The sequence below is a fragment of the Gallinula chloropus genome (genome assembly GCF_964237585.1).
Source record: "Gallinula chloropus genome assembly, chromosome: 18".
Lineage (NCBI taxonomy): Eukaryota > Metazoa > Chordata > Aves > Gruiformes > Rallidae > Gallinula > Gallinula chloropus.
In genome coordinates this window covers 4,600,052-4,620,370 of record NC_140103.1, presented here as the reverse complement: position 1 = coordinate 4,620,370, position 20,319 = coordinate 4,600,052, and the positions used below count along the sequence as shown (strand labels likewise).

General features: G+C 38.3%; 1 protein-coding gene across 1 annotated transcript in view; it reads left to right on the top strand.

Annotated features, from left to right (window-relative positions):
* Positions 1-20,319, top strand: part of MED27 (mediator complex subunit 27) — a gene marked incomplete at its 5' end in the record, with an annotated part of 91,401 nt that overhangs the window by 47,832 nt on the left and 23,250 nt on the right. Inside the window, one exon of the mRNA XM_084272554.1 lies at positions 15,950-16,043. Within this exon, the coding sequence (XP_084128680.1) occupies positions 15,950-16,043 (94 nt within the window). The remainder of the gene's footprint in view (positions 1-15,949; positions 16,044-20,319) is intronic.

Below are 20,319 nucleotides of genomic sequence, written 5' to 3'. Positions count from 1 at the left end.
CAAATTCTAGCTGATGAGTTCATAGACTTTTCCACTTAACATAATCTTCATTTGTAATGATTTGAAATATTTTGTTACAGTGGAAAAAAGTAAATAAAAAGTAACCATTAAAAGTTTCACTGGGTGAAGTGGCTTGGTTTTCATTACTTTACAGATGTTACTTTGTTATTTACTGTTATTTTCATTCCCAGTGGTTTAATTTTGCAGAGCACTTCCTCTTTGCTGAGTGGATTTTTCCCTAAAGTCTTAGCACTGTTTCTGTAACTTCAGTCATGTTACTCAGTAGTATGTGTGTCATTTTCCAGACAAGTATGTTTATAGTCTAATGCACATTTCTAATTAGACCCAGATACATTTGCCCGATTATTTCAATTTATTTTCCTGATTCTTACTTTTGCATGGGCAGCATCACAAGTGAAACACTGTGGGCAGGGAAGATGTGTTACCATGGGTAGACAGAGTTCTGACTTTTCTCTGTGGCTGCATGCAGTCTCTTAATTGTCAGTGGGTCGTTGCCCAGGGAATCCTGTGTTAAACCCTCTGATTTTTGCAACCAAAAGGATCTCCATGCAGCAACTTTTGCATTGAAATGATTTTTTTTTTCTTTTGTGGGGTTCAGGGTTGTTCTTACAAACTCTATTTCAGGAAAGAAAGCAGTAGATTGGCACAGAGGTCATGGTAAAGTAGTTAATTGCTTGTTTAACCTTTGCTGAGTTTACCTGGACATCTTGAATAAATGAAATGATTACATTCTGTGTATAACCATTCTGCTCCATTATTGCCTATAACACTTGGGTACCATCTGTTATGACTATGGAATAATGTTCAGCCTTTTCGTTCCTTATGATGTGTTAAAGATAAGAGATTCCTGTGTAAGACATTGCAGAGGAAGCTTCTGTGTTGTTGTGTTGGTCTGTGCCTCGGTTTCCCCACATGAACTGGATGAATTGCATCACCTGGGAATTAGTCAGGAGTGCTGAGAGTGACTCAAGTAGTATTTGTACAAAGCTGGGATAAGAGAAGGCATTAACTAGAAGGCAGATGCTTTCATCCAGGGGAAGACTCTGGATTTTTGCCTTTTATTGTCAGTTGTTCAAGACCAGTTAGGTTTTCTTTCTACAAAATTCAAAGTCCAGGAGTGACACGTGAGGAATGAACGACCGTGTGATTCCTACTTGCGAGACCTAATAGGAAGCTCTAACTATCCACTGTCAGCATTCGTTCTGACAAATGAACAGTGATGTATTATTCTGTATCCTTTGTGTTCTTGCCTTTAGGTGTTCATTTCAGTGATGGAAGACAAAGTGCAGACACATGAAATAATTACACAGCAAGCTTGGCTGGAGCCTGTCAGTCTGTGCAGAGCTCCCTAGACTTCTTGAATCCTTATGTGGTTGAGCTCTTCTGCTGATTGTTGCATTCAGTGTTTGCTGTTTAAAATCAAATGTGCTCTAGAAGTGGCAAAATACCCTACAGTTTTGATGGTTTTTAAGTCAGAATTTAATATCTGTGTCCAAAATAGCACTATAAAACTGAGCTCCCCTCAAGCCAAACCCAGGCTTTTCTACTTCGTTGTTTTACATGCAGAACCTTCTTTCCTTTCCGCTTTTGCAAGGGTGATGCTTTTGCTCATGATAAATTTATATATGCCTTGTAGACAGGTCTTACAATGAAGCCTTTTGTGAAGGACTGAGAGACAAATCAAACTTGGATCTAAATTTGGGGCTAATCAGCTACATGACAGACTCACAGTTTGAAGAACCGTAGCCTTAACTAATAGTACGTAGGTTTAGTTTAAATACGTATTGCTTTTTACTTTTCTATTGTTCAATTTTAAATATGTTAATTACAGAGGGTATGAGGCTGATTAGCCAAATGTTGCTTAGGCGTATTGTTAACAGGTTACCCCATAGATTTGACAGGTTAGGGAGTAATTCCTGGTTGATAATTATTGGTGGGATCTGTCTACTGAGGACACTGATTAGACTCTCTAGTTGTACTTCCTCCCTGTGTTTTTATTCTTCTGGTATTCTCTCTTCTAATCCTCTTCCTGTTGCAGGTTTTTGTATTTTCCAGGTAGACATTTGTATTTTCAGGTAGACATTCCCACTGCTGTGGCAGTGAGAACTCCAGACTCTCAACTCTGAATCCTCCTTGGTTTCTAGATGGAGATTGAGTTGGAGGACACGTCAAGAGGGCATCTAGTCCAACCTCCCAATCAGACGTGGTCTCTTGTCACAGGAAGATCAGGTTAGCAGTGATGTTGCCTAGCTGAAAGCTGAAAATCTCCAGGGATAGAAGACTACACTTGTAGCTATCAGCAGAGCAGTTCTCCTGCTTCCAGACATCCAGTTAGAACTGTTCTGGTTTAAACAGGTCTGCTGAAAACCTGCATTTTGAACATAGCCCTGTTCTGGGGCTGGGGGATGAGGGAGATGGCTGATGGAGGTTTTCTATATCTAAATTAGATTTTGATTTTTTAAATATAAAATTTGGATTAAAAGCCATTTATATGTCAGTGCTTCCATGATCCTTTCTACTTGGGAAGTTGCTCTTCGTTTAGACAAAAGGTTGCTACTTCAACAATGTGATTTTACGGTGTAATAGACAAGAAGCAAATCTAATGTTACCTAATCTTAGGTATTTCTAAGGAAGTGAAACTCATTTCTTGACATGACAGAGAAATGGTGGCTCTTCTATGCCACTTGTAAAATGAGCTTGTTGACAGAAAGTGCCAGGTAGAACTATTTTAACATGTGATTATGCTTTTAAAATGAAAATGTATTTTCGGTGCAAAGATAGCAACTTTAACACTGCAGACAGAAAATCAATTATAATTTTTGCTAGTACAGCTAAAATATCATCTGCTACTACTAATTTCTTTTTGTTGTTCCACAATTGCTGTCTTCCCTCTGTTTTTGTATTAAGCCATCAATGAGGATTGAAATTCTGATAGTGAAGCCTGAGTGTTGCAATATCCTTTCTGTGCTGCTGTGCATCTGCCTCCACTACCATGACCAAATCACCTCTTTCTATGCTTGCATGTATTTAAGCCACTTAATTTTTATTGTGTCTTAGTCATCATCATTAACTGTTTTGTTGAAGTGTAAGTAAATACTGGATCTGCAGTTTGCACATTTCTTTAATAACTTATGCTGAAGTTCTCCTCACATCTTAAATGCTGGTATAAGCAAGTTGCACAGAGAACCTGGTTGTTGGGTGGTCCCTTCTAGTTTTCAGGTTGTTTCAGGTATTTTCTTCTCTGTTAACTTGTTGTGGTTCGTTGGTTGTTTCAGAGAGCTTCAAGAAAGAGGTTTTCTCTCTGATGTAAGGTCTGTCCAAACAGTTGTCTCCCTTCTGCTTTCAGTTCTGAAATAATTAGTTCATTTCCATCCCCTGAATGTGAGGTGTAGGATGTATTGATAAAAATTCAGCTCTGGTTTGAGCACAGAGGCTCTCCAGATGTGTCAGCACTGAGGCTGTGTGGCCTGTCAGGATGGAAAGTGTTCCTTGGCTGCCCTGGGAGATGTATATACATGCACGTATTTCAGTTAATGGTTTAGGGTTTGGGACTTTAAGTCCTTGAAAAGGGTGAAATGAGCCCATTATTTTGTTTTTTGTTTGCCATGTGTTTCTCTCTTGCTGTTGCTGAATTCTCATAGTCAAAGAAGTTTGTTTTCAGTATAATGGGATGGGTTACAAACAGAGCAGCACACCCCTCAGTAGTGCAGCTGAGGATGTAACTGTGTGTGATTTGTATTCAGTCAAGCTTTCTCTTTCTGCTTTCCCATCTTGTGCAGCCCTTATCTCCTGGTGTCTTTTGCCAAGTAGTTACACAATACAATCAAGGGCTAATATTTTTCTCTCCTTTTAAAAACTATCTATGAAGTGCTATTAAGAATGTGTCTGACATTAGATCAATGCAAGTGTATTTTGTGTTTGTGTTTGAATCTACAGCAAATTTGATTGCCATTAGGCAAAAAGTGAGGAATAATTAAATGATTAGACAAAAGTCAAATACAGAAATACATGTCAATGCAGTGAGTACTGGCTGGAAAGCAAGCATGAATGGAGAGCTCCCTTGAAACATCTGCAAATTCACTGATGTTTGGAAATATAGCTGCAGGACAATCTTTTGAGGTGATAGATACCATTTGGTAATATTTTATCTCTTTCTATAGGGCATCAGCTTCAACCAGTCGACTCTCAGTAGCTACATGTTAGCTAATTAATCATACGATTTGCTGTCATGTTACTGGGTGAACCTGTATCCTGGCAGCAACATGAGTTTGAGAGAACAGTTTCCTAATGACTGAAACATCTGTAATAGCCCTGGACCTCATGGTTGACTTCTACTTCCCTCTGGTTCCTTTCAGAAAAACCTTTGATACGTGGTTTCTCTTAATGAAAGTTCTGTCTGCTAACACAGATAGTTTGCAGCTCTAAGTATTAAAGCAGCCAAGTCCTGTTCTTTATACAGTATATTTTTAGCTAAGAAACCATACTACAGTAATACATGGTGTATATTGTGCATGTGTTTGGTATCAAACTATTCTGTAGCTTTTACTCTGTGATGAAGCAAATATGATTGATTTTTTTTTTTTTTTTTTTTTAAATTGGGTATGTTCTTTTGTTTATGCTGTTGCCAGACCTTTTCCTAGGAAAATACAGAGCACTGGATGGAATACTTCAGAAGGTTTGCCTAGAGAGTTTTTAGTCAAAAAATAATTGAACCCTTTTTTTTTTCCAAAAGAAACCTTTAAGCTTCATCAGTGTAACTATAGAATGTAAACAGCCATCTCAAAAAAAAGGAAAAATAAGTAAGTTTAAAACAAAAATCCCCAAAGTAGCCTTGCCTTAAAAACCACTGTCATCCCTGTATTTAAAATATTGTCTGTGTGCAGACAATGTCTTCAGTCAGTGTAAAAATGTAATTAAATCTTTTTGTGGTAGTAATTCATAGCTGACCCTCTCTTTATTGGAGCATCTTATTAGAATAATAAACCACTCCCTGCTGAGAGACACTCTCATTGATAGACAGGCGAGACGCTGCGGCTGCTGACTAGAAAAGGTGGATCAAGCTGGTGTTGCCTTCCGAATCTGCAAGGAATCTTTTATTGTTGCTTCTGTAGCAGAACTTGGAGATGCCATTTGGCAGAGCCTGACTTCTCCTTTGTTGACCGTGTTCAGTCCTGTCCAGTGGTGGCTTATTTTGTGGCACCAGTGGTTGCTTATTTTGTGGCACTCATTCCCTCTACAATGGGCAGTCTGTATCCTTTTTTTTTTTTAAGTACTGTGAACACTTCCAGACTATTTTTTTTAAATTGATACCTACTTACAATAAGAAATCATCTGAAACCTTTGAATTTTTTTTTTATTTTGGGGAACCAACGTGAGATTTCCTAAAGGAACTTGTATTTTACAGGTTTTGAGCTTGACACTCATTAAGTGGATGCTCAGAATTAGGGAAATGTATCTAGGAGCAAAGCTAGGCAGAATTAATAATCATATTTGTATTTAGCAAAGGAGATTTTCATTCCTTGTTTTCTACTTAAGCAATTTTCTCTGTTAATATACTTACAAAACCAGAATTGTATTTTTTTTTAATAGGCTGAATGTGTCTCCCTGATTGGAAAAGACACAGTCGTTCTAAAGGGTTTATTCTACTTCATATATATGTAACATAAAAACTGGTTTATGTTTTATTTTTTAGAGATGTTCTGCAGGTAATGTGAAGCTATGCATGTGCAAGTATATGCTTATAAACTGAAATTTATTTGCTAACTATGGTGATGCTTTGGCTTTAGTCCAGGTTTCAGCCCTGCAAAGTACTTGATGCTCAGCTCTGCCTGTTCAGCGCACTGGAGGAGCACAGGCAGATCAGGGACTCCTGTGTTTGAAAAGCCATAGTGAACATAAAGCCTGTCTGATCGGCGCTGTGGTTGCACAGTGATCCTTGTGTGCAAGGGGAAAGAACATCAGAGGAGAAAGAACCTGATTACATGAGTGGGAAAATGGCCAAAAAGGTGCAGCAAATTTCTGCAGTCGTTTTGCTGAGGTGTCTCCACTGTGTTTGGCAAGTCCAAAAGTAACTGCCAAGATAAGCCTAACTTTGTTGTTTAAAGAGAATTGTTTTTCAGAGAATTTGCTTAAGGGAATTAGCCTTCCTCCCCCACGCTGCCTTTTGGCAAAAGCCACGGAATTAATTTCCATGAGCCCTATAAAAACAAACCCCAACCTAAGGAACAGCTTGTCATCTCGGAGGAAGAAGTGATGAGGGTGAATTTTGTAGAATATAATATTTTGAAGGGTTTGTCTCTCCAAAATGTTTGTACTGGGAGAGTCTTGAGTTTATAAATGCCTAATTGTACTTGTTATATGCATTTTTCTTACTGGAGTGCAAAGATGACCTTGAAGGAGCCTTTTGATAAACCTCTGAGTTTTAAGAGAGATTTTTATCTCTGTAGTATCAAAAGCAGATCAAAATACTTGGTCAGAGCATAATCCTGATGAGAAAAAAATCAGGACTAATTATGAAAATCCCTCAAGAAAACTTAAAGTTGGCAATCAGAAGAATTGAAACAGGTATTTGGTAAAAGTTTGTGTAATAAATTGCACTGGGCCATGCAAGCAATCATTTGTTACAGTATCTCATCTTGTCTGGCTTTTTTTCTTCACCTTCTCTCTTAATTACAGAAGAACAAATCGATCTTAAGTGTCCTTAAAGGCTGCTATCAAGTATCCTAAGTACCCTTAGAACTAGCACTATTAAGACTTGTCTGTTTTTACCATAGATCATAATTTTAATAAAGCACTAGATCTTCAAGTGGCTGCTCTTTACGAGTGGCTGCTTGAGGTCTATTGGGGAGGCCTAAAATTTGAGTCTTTACTTCCTAATCCCATGTATTCCAACATCTTGGAATAACAATTCTAAAGGGAGAATAGCATAATTCTAAAGGAAGAAATCAGAAATATAACAATACATGACTGTGAGGACTCTAATGAAATGATGGTTGCCATATTTTAAACACCTTCATATCCACGATGGTTTGGTGGGTCTGGTTGTGCTGTTTCTTTTACCTTATTTGCTCCTTCAGGCACTTCTGTTGTGTTCTAAATATGTTTATTAGCATGGTTACAAGCTTTAGCAATCTGTTTGCAAAATGAGAGTCATGTGCAGGTCTCATAGATCCTATGGATCTATAGGAGTGAAACCACTTTGTGTAAGAGTACCTTAATCCCAGTACCTTCTACCAAGTCATGGGCAGTACAATACACCCTATTTGCATTAAATAATGAAATAACAAAGCTCTGGTATGCCTCTATTAGATGCTGACATGGCAGAGACAATAAGCCATTGTGTTTTTAGCTGAAGTCAAAAGAAACATATGGTAAGGACGAGACAGGTTCTCAGAGCATTGAGGCATTGAGAATTGAAAGGTTGTTTTAAAGCCACATGATACTGCCTGCAAAGCATCAGAGTGTGACTTAAGCAGAGGACACTTTTTAAAAAGCAGAAAATGTCAGGGCTTTGGTAACTTCACTGATTAAACAAAACCTGTCTTATGCAATGGTCTGCTCTGCTGTTTGCATATGTTAGCCATTCCCCAGGGGTTTACATGCTTAACCTTCCCTTCCTCCCATCCTCTGGAACTTTTGTTGCCTTCCTTAAGTTCTGGGACTTGATGTGCCTAACGTGAATGATTACTGAGGTCTCTTCCTTCCAGCAGTGCTAGTTATATGGTCAAGCATAGTGCATAAAAAGGTTTAACCGTGCAAAACATAGTATGTTTCCTATTCATCAATCTCTCCACCCAAAGGTAAAATCTCACTGGTTTTGATAGGTATAGAATAAATAATGGCTATCATGCATCATCTGTTGCTTTTCATAAAGAGGTAAGTACTGTAATTTCTGCTCTGTTGAGGGAGAAATAAAACACAAAGAAAGAGAGACCACTTTGCTATTGAAGTAATTCTTCAATAGCAGAGCTGGAAATAACATGTCATAGAATACTGAATTCCAGCTTTAGAAGTCTGAAGTCAGGAATGACAGGGTGGAGTTGCAGGTTCACTCCGCACAGTGGGACCCTTCCTATCTGTGGGGAGCCCCGTTTAATTTGGGGGTCTGGCTGGGCAGGTGGGCTGAAAACCAGCCTGGCCTGTTGTCTTTTCTAGAAGCAGGACTGAACTTGCTGTGTTATTTTGAGGCCTTTGTCAAAGCACCGTCTGGCATTCACCGAACGTCAGCGTGGCACCGTTTAATCCTCTCCCCTCGCTGCGTGACTGAGCAGCGAGTGCAGGAGAAGTGGCTGCACCTCACAGTGCCGGGGCCAAGCAACCTGCAACCTCAGATGAACTCTGCTGAGCTACCCGCAGTGGGGATGGTGGGGACTGTCTGTCCCTGAACACCATGGGGGGGAAGAGCTGTGTGTACTTTGAGCAGACATGACTTTTTTTTCTTTAAAGGCCAGCTGGCTCCCTTGGCTTGAGTGCCTCCTGAAGACATTTGGCTCCGCTTTACTGTATGGAAACACGTATGTGTGTGTGCACATTTACCTGACAGGTGGGGCACTGATTGCTTGACAGGTTAGGGATAGTTCAAGAACCATCTTTGTAGACAAACACTGACGTAGTAACTTCTGATTCTCATCCAGGCCCCTGAAAATTACTGTTGTTAGCATTTATTGTCGGGCTGTAGAGCAACATCTAGTTTCATGAAGAAGTGGAAATATAAACAATACATATGTGCTGTGAAGTATTACTTCTGAAATCCTATTACTCTAAACACTGCACAGTTAGGGAGGGCTGCTTTTCCTCTCGAGGTATGTATAAAGGAGTTAATGATGTTTTCCATAAAGCACAGACTAGTAACAAGCTCAGACAAGACCCTGGTGATGACTGCAAAGTAGATGCATGCTTATTTTGTTAACCAGCTTTCACACATGCTAATACCCATATTCCTCTCTTGATTACTGCTGTGAGTTAAAGGCGTTTTGAAGAGCATTCCACAAGTACAAAGAAAGCTATTGCAACAGTGTAATAAAAGATCTATGGGAATTTGACTGCAAGGTCTCTATTTGTAACTTAAAGTTACGCTTCTTAAGGTGAGGCACTGGAATTTGATACTGTGAAAAGTTGTGTCTTTGCTCCATCTTAAAAAGCAAACTATGCACTGTCAAAAGATGTGTTTTCAGAGTGCATTAAAGAAGTGTTCGTATTTAACCTAAGTGTGCAGATGTCCAGACACATTGTTGCATAAACAATACAGCACAAGCACCACATTTTACCATAAGATGGTATTTAATTGTTGCAGTAATGACCCTGCTCTACCCTATTCCTGGTCCATGATGTGTGGTGCCAGCAGGAATTGCGCTGGCGCACAGAGTGTGCAGCTACGCAGGGAGCTGAATCATGAAACAGATTTAGACTTAAACTAATACATTTTTATGGTTTTTTTTTAAAGCCAGATCAGTTGTGTGATCCAGCTCTCCCAGCACACTTGAGGGGGCTGCATGCTGCAGCGTGCGGGAGGGGATGTGTCAGTGCCTTATGTCACTATTGGTGCTGAAGACTGAAAATTGTTGAATCACAGCCTCAGGTTTCTAAATGTCTTTGTAAATCCAACCCTTACACGCTCTCTCTTGGCTTCTAGAGAACTGTCCAAACGACTTCTCATGCATCCTTAAGTGCTGTACCAGGTTTGGCCTTTTGTGAGTGAGAAGTGCAGATGGTTAAGTGTTTGATACAGCTATATGTGCATATGCTTTTGAAGCAGACCACCCTGTGTTTATATGTAAACACTTCTAGACTATTTAAGCACATAACTTGATCTTTTGCATCCATTCAATAATGAAATGTAATTCCTCCATGACCGAAATAACATCCTTAGCAAAGTTGAAAACAAGCTAACTTTTAAGAATAAACAGAAAACTCCCTTCTTTCAGGTTTGGAGTTGAATCAGTGCTTTCAGATTGTGCTCTCTCACTTAATCCACCGCAGGGTGGAAAGGGGCTGGGCATGAATCTTAGGAAATCTGTTCCTTAGGACCATTGTCCAAACCACGATCTCTGAGTGATATTTTTCCTACCAATCTGTGTGTTCTGGCTTATTTCTTCCCACACCTGTAGATTCATATTACCAGGACACTGCACTGCCAAAACTCCTTCAGGCTGATTGGATTTTGTAGCTCCAAGACTGAAGAATCGTGTTTAACTCAAGAGACTAGGGTTTGCTCATTCTGCCCTCAGCTTACCTCATGGTAGTTAGAACTCAGTTAGTTATTTGAAAGAGGTAATGTTTTTCTTTTATAATGTATCATGAATAAAGATTTCACAGCAGGAGCAGAGGCATTGAAGGAGTGGCAGAAGACTGAGTTAGTGTGCAGATGGGAAGGGAACAGAAGGAAATAAGGCGAGCCAGGAGGAGTCTGGCTGGAGTCTTCTACCAACAGAAACTTGGAAATTGAGCAAGAATAGAGAGGAAACCACTGGAATGGTTTGTTCAGAAAGGACAAGAGGACAGTGATAACAACTCTTAAGAGAAAACAGACCAGCAAGGAAGTTTATACCTGGAGAAGTTGGGCAAAACAAGTAACTTTTAGTACTAGAGCCAGGAAACATGAGCATTTCTATAAAGGCTCTAGAGAAGACAAGAGCAAAGGCCTAAGTTAACCGTAAAAAAACCCCAGACATCAAAACCTTTGGAATTTGAGGAAAGAGGCAGAGACTTCTAGTATTGATGTACAGATGTCACAGATGGTACCAGCTGTCTAATTTAGTCTTGAGACCTGAAGTCAGTTTCTCAGCATGAGAGTTGTTGAATTTCTTTTCACGCTCTTCATTGCCTATCCAAGCAGGAAGTGTCATCTCAAAAAGCTGGCAGAGGTCACTCTTTTAATAACCATTGTTAATGGATGCTTCTTCAAAGCCTTCTATCAACTTGAATTTGCTACCTGCAGAGACTTGCTCAGCAGGTACCTGAATCAAATTAAAACTTTAATTCATTGATTAATAAATCACACTAGAACTGTGACTCCCCTGTATGTTTTTAAATATAATATTTCTCTAATCAGGTTGCCTGAAAACTATTTCATCTCTTTATAAAAATCTATAATTTAAGATCCTGCCAGGGCTAAAAGCTTTGAATTGTATTTTGAGCCTGATCCTGAAAAAAATAGTCCATAGGACTTAGTAGAATGCAGGCAGGCGCTCTGCACTGATGCCTTTATTAGCAAACGTTGCATATGCTAGCAAGAGAGTGCAGGGCCAGGCTGTGCTTCTGAAATATCAGACATGTGAAAAGAAATTATTAGCTGTGTTGAAAATAGTAACTAAAAGAAAAAAAAAAATCTGGGAGCAAATAATCTAGTGAGTGAATGTGTGGAGAGTTTCCCACACGTTATTGCTGTCCAGAACACCATGAATCCAGTTTCAAGAGAATTGTGGTTTCTTTCTGTCATGCATGTGGTGTTTTCCACTAGGTGTATAAGAAAGATTACATTATTTCTTATTAAATATATGGATTTTTCTCTGCTTCCCCAAGAATATTTAACAAAATTTTCTTTCTTCCCAAAGACATTCTCAGAAAATTATTAGTAATACTTATATTTCTGATTTAAAAATTGTTGTATTGAGTGGAAAAAATGAACAGCATGCAAGTTAAACACTGTGTGGGATAAATGCTATTTAAATCTTGTCTAAGCTGTTAAACATCACACTAACATTGGATCGCTGGATCTAATCCAGAAAAAAATGAAAAAATAAAAAAATAGAAGAGAGAGGTCACATTAGAGAACTAAGCCATCTGTCCAGTGTGGAATTGAAAGGCATTTGGGGGGCTTTTGTGTGAATCAGAGAGGTGTTAGAAGACCATTTATCTACAAAGACGCTTCCTGAATTATTTCTGCAGTGTCAACCTGATGTTTTAGTACAGAACTTCTCATTTAGCATTTTGCATAACTAATTAATCCCTTATAAACACTGTTTTCTAACTGGCTTCAAAAGTGTCTTCTGTCTGTTCCAGGCATTGTTCCCCTAACACGGACCAAAGGATTTATGTATCCGCCTCCTGGCGCGATGGCAGAGAGAAGCTTTATTCTGGTGTTGATTCTTCTGCATGTTCATAACAGCTTCATTTGGAGAGTAACATGGAGTAGATTGCTGTGTTTTGCAGTGTTAATACAGCATCTTCATAGGAAAAAAGTATTCTACCACATTAAAATGAAAATAATGATTTATAGTGTCAACTGCCTTGGAGAGCATCTGATGTGAGGTCTGAACTTCCTGCTGGGCTCTGGTGTGCATTCAGATGCTTACCCCTGAATGATACTATTTATCATGTTTAAAATAAAGATTTTTCTGTCAAAAATATAATTTTAAAATCTCCTTTAAAATGATTAATCTGTGTCACGAGGGAGAGAAGGGTAAGAAAAAAATGTGAGAGAGATTTTGGTACAAACCTGCTATTAAAGTTTCTCTAAAAACTCCCTCTGACCAGTAAAAAGACATTAGCAAGATTTCTTTAGTGCTTGATAGAATTGAATAGTCAGAAGTCCTGTTGGTTGAGTTTGTTCTTTTTCTGAGTTTGGATGGTTACAGGTCTGGATTAGGAAGCAGGTAGCTTACTTGAAGCTTGGTTGAGTAGGGTGGCACTAATTTAGGATGTTGCAATTATAGGGCGTTAATGTGTTGTCTTCTGTGGTGCAGAATAATAAGAGTTTAAATACTGTGTTGTAGTTGAATATATAGACTACTGAGTATGATAATTTGCTGCTGTTTGCAATCTGTCTTCAGCCTGTGTTGAGCATCCTTTACATGACAGAGAAGCTGTGGGGAGGGGTTTTGTCTAGGCACTACGTAACTTCTGTAGGTGTAACAATGCCTGTTCTAGGACAAGAGGGGAAGCTACTACCATATAATTTCAGCTCATGCTTAATTCTGAGAATTCTATGATTTTTTTTTTTTTAACATAAAGATATGTCAGATGTTTGAGGAAATCTATTTCCATTTGGTTTTCCACACTTTGCGTTATTTCTCCTGGTTTGTAAATCCTCATTCCAACCAGCATCTTTTTGTAAGTAGGAGAAGCTGAGATGTGGCAAGTACATTAAAAGTTAGAAGTGCTTATGGGCAAAGTAAAATTAGACTTTCCTCCATCCTTAAGTGCTACATTTCTCTGAGACTGTGTAAGAGGCTCTGTAACATAAATAGGAACTATCATATTTTTGAGCTAAAACTGATTGGACAGAGATGTGTAAATTGTGACTCTGCTTATTTTGGCACTAAATTAATGTGTTTCAATTCTGCAAAATAAGTTCCAGACAGCAGCTTTTTCTCTGACCCTCTTTCCAGACAGCCTCAGGAGTGCACTTTATCTTGTCTTTATCATATGTTCTTCAGTTTTCTCTGAAGTCGTCACCAGTTACACTTTTACATTACTTTGCTGCATCTGATTTATCATATCCATCCCTTCACAAGATGTTTTACCAGATGTCCTCTCTGAAGGGCATATCTATAGAAGAATTTTGCCTTGGATTAGGTTGTTTGTCATTTTATATTTGAGGCCGCCACGCAGTCAGGCTAATTTAGTAATTATATATGCAACTTTAAAGAATCCTTCTGTTTTAATGAGTCCTTGGGAAACCCGGATGTCTACTTGAAAAAAAGCAAAGGGGCAAAACAGTGATGTGTACATCAGTGCTCTTTTGTCTTACTGGTCTTGGACTTTTCTCTGACATCTACTTGACTGAGAAGATGAGGATAAGACTACCTATGTGAATGGTCCTGATGGAGTTGCTGAGCCTTGCCAAAGTAGAACACTATTTCCTTAAGTCTATGGTGTTAATTTTCTTTCTTTGTCAACTGACCTGTGAAGAGCGATACAAAAGTAACAGGCTTCTAAGCCAAAAGTATCATAGTGGTTCATCTCTAAGTTCTTTCAGAAGCTACTTAACACAAATTAGAAGAATTTTGCTGTATGTGTTGTTTTACACGTGTGAATCCCCTTATTCTGCCTTATACCACTCAGGTAGTACAAGGTCACAGTCAGGTTTGAGTCAAGTTTTAAGGCATGTGATCAAGACAAGTTTTATGTTTAATCATATCTAAGAAAATGTTGAAGACTTGATTATCTCCAGCCAATCTGGATCACATTTTCAAAGGATAAATGTCTACGTCCACAGGGATTTTTCAGAAGGACGTAAGCGGATTAAATGCCCAAGTCCAACTGTTGTTTGTATGATTTAAAACTACTTGAATTTTCCTTCCTTAACGCATATAGACTATGTCAGTGTCTTGTTTTATGCAACTTTGTCTTTTGTTTTTAATTTATTATTGCCTGATGCTTTGAAAATTAGAAATCTTAAGTTACACAATGATCTGCATCATAGTGCATGAGGCCGTAAGACACGTTCCTAACCACATGCTAACCAGAATCTCTTCACCTGTTTCACAATCAGCCATCTCTATTCACACACGATCAATAGCAGAATTGATTTGTGGAGCCTGGAGCAGTTGCATTTACAAAACAGTCTAAACTTTCATCCTGTATAAATTAAAAGTATGGGATTCAGTAATGTTTAAAATTAGGTGTGCGCTGTCCATGTGTAGCTTACTCATCTTGAAGCCGTGTCTTACGCGTCTCCTCTTTCACCGTGCTGAGGAAGTTCTTGGCTTATGGATGTTTTGACTTTGCTTATCAGCAAGCAAGCTGTTAATGAGTCATTCATGTGAATGGGGAAACTTTTCTCTGCATGAGAAGTGCGGATTAAGATTTTTATGCAGAATTGTCACAACTTATTCCATCCTTTTGTTACTTTTAAAAGTGGGCGGACTTTACCAGCTATGTAGGGTAGCTTGCTTGATGTTGGTGAGGGTTTATTTGGGATGGTTTTTAATCCCTTGCAAGATAGTTATTGGAGCATTGCAGCTCATTCTTTTTTGGGAAGGGTTTAGCAGCTAATGTTAGAACTCGGTAATTGAAGAGCAAAGATTCCATGTTTTTTGCCTCAATTTAAGCAGGTTAAAGGGAAATAATTAGATTTTTCAGTTTTACAGTTAATCTCATTGGGGCAACCGATTTTCCCCAAATCTTTTTTTCAGAGCATGTATGTGAGCTAGCATGTGAACAGTTTGATCAGTAAATTCATTCCTGGATCTGTGATCAAGTTGCAGAGTTTGTAGATGCCTATGATACCAAAGCAGTAGTGCCCTCCCTTTTGTGTACATTGGGAGAACTGGAAGTAGTATGGGAGGACAGATCAGAGCACAGACAAGATGGACTGTCACATAAACCCTGCTAAAGCAGATACTGTCCAGAGGAATGGCTGAAGGATGCCTGTGGGAAACAAGGTCTCTGAAAGGAAGTTAATGGATGTCAGCTCTTGATACGATACCAGGGAACTGAGACTGATGTATGGCAGCTTGCTTTGGCCTCCATAAGCAGAGGGATTATACCCAGCATAAGGGATGTTACTTGAACTCCGTGTTTGATCAACCCAGGGAAACTCCTGTAAAGTGCCAGCCAATTTTAGTTACCTGTACGTTAAAGAAATTATAAAGATTCAGAAGAAAAAATTCCTAAGACTATTTTGAAGCCTTTGAGAGAGGGTAGGGTGGTAACAACCTGTGAATCCCTGTGTTGGAAGAGTAATTTTGATAATGTATCCTTCATCCCCCAGAGGCAAAAGGGTAGAAGTACGATAGATTTGATCTAAAAATTGAGTGCATATTTTTAAGGGCAGAGTAACCACTTTTCAAGTAAACTTAGAGCTTGGGTATGTTTCCTCTTATCAATAACTTTTTGAATTATGCTTGCATGTGTTTTTGAAGAATATGCAGGTATTGGAGAAGTAAATTCAGGAAAGTCCTGTGGAAGCTGCTAAGAAGGAGCAACAAATTGAGCCTGTGGCAAGGAGTGAGTGTTAATTCTGCTGCTTTGGTTTGTATCGTAGATACGTTGATGATGTGATCAATCGGATTGATAGGATGTTCCCTGAAATGTCTATCCAGCTATCCCGGCCCAATGGAACCTCAGCGATGCTTCTGGTAAGTTGGGTCATTTCATCTTTTGAGGTGAATTTCTTAGGAGATGGAATTACTGGTCCTAAAATGCAGGTCATCAAAGATTTACTTTTCCTTTATTTCCAGAAACATACTGGTCTTCATTTGTCACAGCAATGTAGGATCTTTCTTGCTTTTATGTAAATGAGTGATAGGAAGAATTTCACCTTTTAACAAAATATCTGTTAGTTATTACTGTTCAATGCAATTGTGAGAATATGAGTGCAAACTCAATATTCACTCTTCTTTCAAGCACTTTTGGCAATCAGGATAATTAAGAAGGAAAAGAGTGGTGGGAGGAAGAAAAGGAGGAGGAGGAGGAAACCAGTATGATTTAAATTTGTTCAAATTGTTCTTGGGTCAGTGAATTTCTGCTATATGATGAAGTCAAGAATTTGCCTTTGCAGCAAATGAGCAGTAAAGGCTGGATTAGAGATAAACAAGTCCAATACATTTGACTTATTTCTGCCTGACCAAGCAAGATTTCATTCCAGAAGAACAATAGGTTCACGTCAATTTTCACAGGCAGCTGTTGTGCTTATAGCAAGAGATGTTTTTAAAGCTTGGACTCTAAGACATTAACATGGAAGTGGAGTCTGTAGTGTGGCAGTTGGAAACTGATTTTCCTCTTGTAGCATCAAAGACAGAAGTCACATCTTTTGCTGAATTTTAAAGAAAAGTAGAAGATACACTGGTGAGGAACTGGGGCCAAACCAGGCTTTTCCATCTTAGCTGTCTCATGGCACGTCCTCTTATTTTTTTGTTTCTCACATAGGCTATTACAAAAGGCTTGGGAATGTATTTCTTGTCTCCAAGCAAATGGTGAAATGAATCTGAAAATCAGATATTTTGCCAAAACAAAATTTTTGAGTCCATGTAAGTCAACATTAGGCTTGCTCCTATGTTGGGCTTAGAGTTTGTTGACTTCAAAACACTGTTATGGTCAGATTTTTGCCTGTATTTTTCAAAGCTGCTGTTACTTTCTCTGTGGTAAGTATAGCTGTGATTGTTTTGTTGTAATTACTCTACTGTCTAACATCCCATTATTAACTTCCTATAAACAGCCCCAAATTTGCAAGAGATTAACTGAGTCAGAGGTTAAAATAAACAGCTGGCATTAAAACATTTAATCTGCAATTGTTGAATTCACCAAGTGGAACAATATATTCCAGAAAAGAATTGAATTAATCAGGGCAGGGTTAAGAAGTCATAAGTCTTGGAAGCTTTAGCATTTCTCTTAAGCTGACTTTATATGTAACAATTTTGCTATAGAAAAACGTCTGGGTTTACTTCCTTACTTTGAAACCCTTTGCCTTCTCTTCAAGCCCCTCTGTATATACTAAGTACCTTCCACTTCTAATTGCTTTTTGAGGTCAGAAAATAGATGCTGCTTCTCAAGATTCAGGCACAATTAGAAAATTAGGTGAATTTTCTTGAATGTGACTGATAAGGAGTAAGATAGGGTGGGAGGCTGGTAACAGTGAAAGAAACCCCTTTTACAAGCAGTAGTAGTTTAGTGGATTGCATGTTGCAGTTGCGTTGGGAATCAAGGACATTATTGTTGCTACAAAATAGCAGCCCTGTGCCTAACCAGTGGTATGCATATTTTCCTTGGATCAGAGATCAAAAAGATTGTTTTTAAAGTGTTCTTGTATGTGATTGTGTGATGGGTTTATCATTTTTTCTTTTAGGCAGGTTTTCCCTCTTCCCCATCTGTCTCAGTTGATGTTGCCAATATGGCACTTTCCATCTGGCCCTGACTGCTACAAAAGCTTTTGCTGTTTTCAGCCACAAATCATTCTGTGAAAGGTGCTGCAGGATGGGCAGTGTGAAGAGCACCTCCCCCAGAAGAAGAGAGGTTGCTTCAGTACTTGAGATTTCTCACTCTGAACTTATCTCAAGTTAGATTTGGAGTTGCTCCCTTCCAGCAGCATGGTTTACCACAATACCAAAGGATTCAGACAATGCTGATTTTATTGAAAGATAGTTCACAACCATACTTTTTGCCCAGAGTTAATTAATTACCTGTATAATCTCAACCATTTTCATCCTGGGACTGTTTATCTCATACCTACCCTTGCTAATGAAGGACATGGGTGCAGAGCTCTAGTTGTTCCATTAAAATATCTTTCAACACAGTCTTTCCATTTACCAGGAAAAAAACCCATGTATTCATCTCCAAAGGCACAGGTAAGTAGCATATGTATTTTAAAAGTGTGCAAATGATTGGAAGTAGATGAAGAAGGGGAAGGGAGTTTCTGTGAGATCCTTTGGAACTTTAGAATAGCTGGAGACTATGTCAAATAAATCATCTTCAGGAAGCAAGATCCAGTACAGAAAGCATCAGCCCTGGACTGTACAACTTCATGTGCACATGGAAATCAATGTATCTCCCTAGGTGTAGAGGTGGGATTTCCACAGCCTGTGGTTCATCTGATGTTTCAAGAGGAATGTCAGCCACATGAACCTTGCTGGTCTAACTCTTGTGGCAGGTAACCTTTGTGTTAAACTGGGTTCTTCCTACCCACGATGCAGCTTTCACAGAAGCTGAGAACTTTAAGCAAAGAGAGAAAAAAACCCTGTTCCTGAGAGCATAAATGCAGTGTCTTGAAAGGTTGCTGCCTCCTAGTCCTTTGAGGTTACTGTTTCCTCCAGACAATAAGGAGGGTTTTTTATGCTTTAGATTTATACACAGCAATTGTGCCTCATTAGTCTGGATTTATGCTACACAGACCAAACACATAAATAATTGAAACCTTTCAGAGCTGTGTGAAATCCTCAACTGATTTTAAAAGCAGTTTATCATGGCATTTCAAGGTGCTGTTTAATCCCAATCTTCACTAGTGATTTTTCAATTTATCTTTTAATCGCACTATGCATAAAAAAGACTAAACATAGAATTATATCAGCTTTAATAAGTGTTATACAAAATTAATTTGCAGCAGCAGTGGAGGGAACTGTGGACTCCTAAAGGTTTTTGTGAGATTTTCTTGGTCCAATGCCAGGAATTGTAAATAGATAAACCTCATCTTGTATGTTAAAAAACCCCAAACTGATTCTTAATTAAGGAATAATACCTAGAATTTTGCTTTCTTTTTCATGATTAGTTATATTCTTAGATATACATTATTTTTTCTAATAAAAGTACTTGATGGTCTGATTATGATATGTTTCTCTTACCAGAATTCCAAGTATTTTTTTGGTGAGAAGCACTAATGCCTGTGACCAGTTCAGTTATTCATTAATACCAGAAATCGTTTAGAAAACAGTAAACACTAGTATCATGGACCTAGCCCGTCCTGGTCAGGTGTAGAAACTGATTTCATTTTCCTCATCAGGGAACTATTTTGTTTTTAAAATAATTTGTCTCCTCAGTTTGTAAAGCTATATAAAAGTACTATCATAAAAACTACAAATACTGGGTAAATATTTTTACATATAATTGAATAGTTTTCTGTAATTTGAGCTGTTTCTAAAGGATAATTAGATGTATAAGTAACTTTTGATTTGAAAAATGGATTGTTTCTGCCAAACCAAAGATTGTGGCAGAAACCGTGATTTCTTTTTTTCATGTTTTGTTATGGATTTTTTGATGATAAATTAATTTTACAGATTTAGCCTGATGCCTAGATTTTTAATAGATCCCCACATAAAAATGTGACGTATATTTTTATACAGTTTTTATTCAGTCTCCAAAAATGAGACATATTTGCATTTCAACTTTCAAATCTTGTTCCAAGCATTTTAAACAGTCTGATTGTATGGAAGTGGGCTGTATTAATTTCAGATAGGCTAGACATCTGTTCACTAAAATGGAATAATTTCTTGTGTCTCATTTTTGTTTATCAGTGTTTTACATAAAATCCTTATTACTTTCTGTTGGAAAAATGAATTCTGAAACTTACCATTTCCCAATCAGGAAAGGCACCCACCTGATTTTTGTTCAGGTGACCCTGATCTTGAACTCACAAAGGAGGGAATTCGCGAAGTGATCTGAAATCAGTATTGATGTCATACTTACCAGAAACAATTTAATGCTTTTATTTTCAAAACAATCTTTTTTTCTTCAGAATGCTCAGCAGTATAAGCATCTTCCTCACCAGTCTGGTGGTTTGTTGGGAACCCAGTACAAAGGAGCACTGGGTAGAGGTGGGCAGCGTTGTTGTAGGGATATAGATTTGATTATTACATTTGGTGGCTTAGATACCTAATGTTAGGGATTCCTAAAATCCCTAATTAATTTAGGGTTTTACTCTCTTGG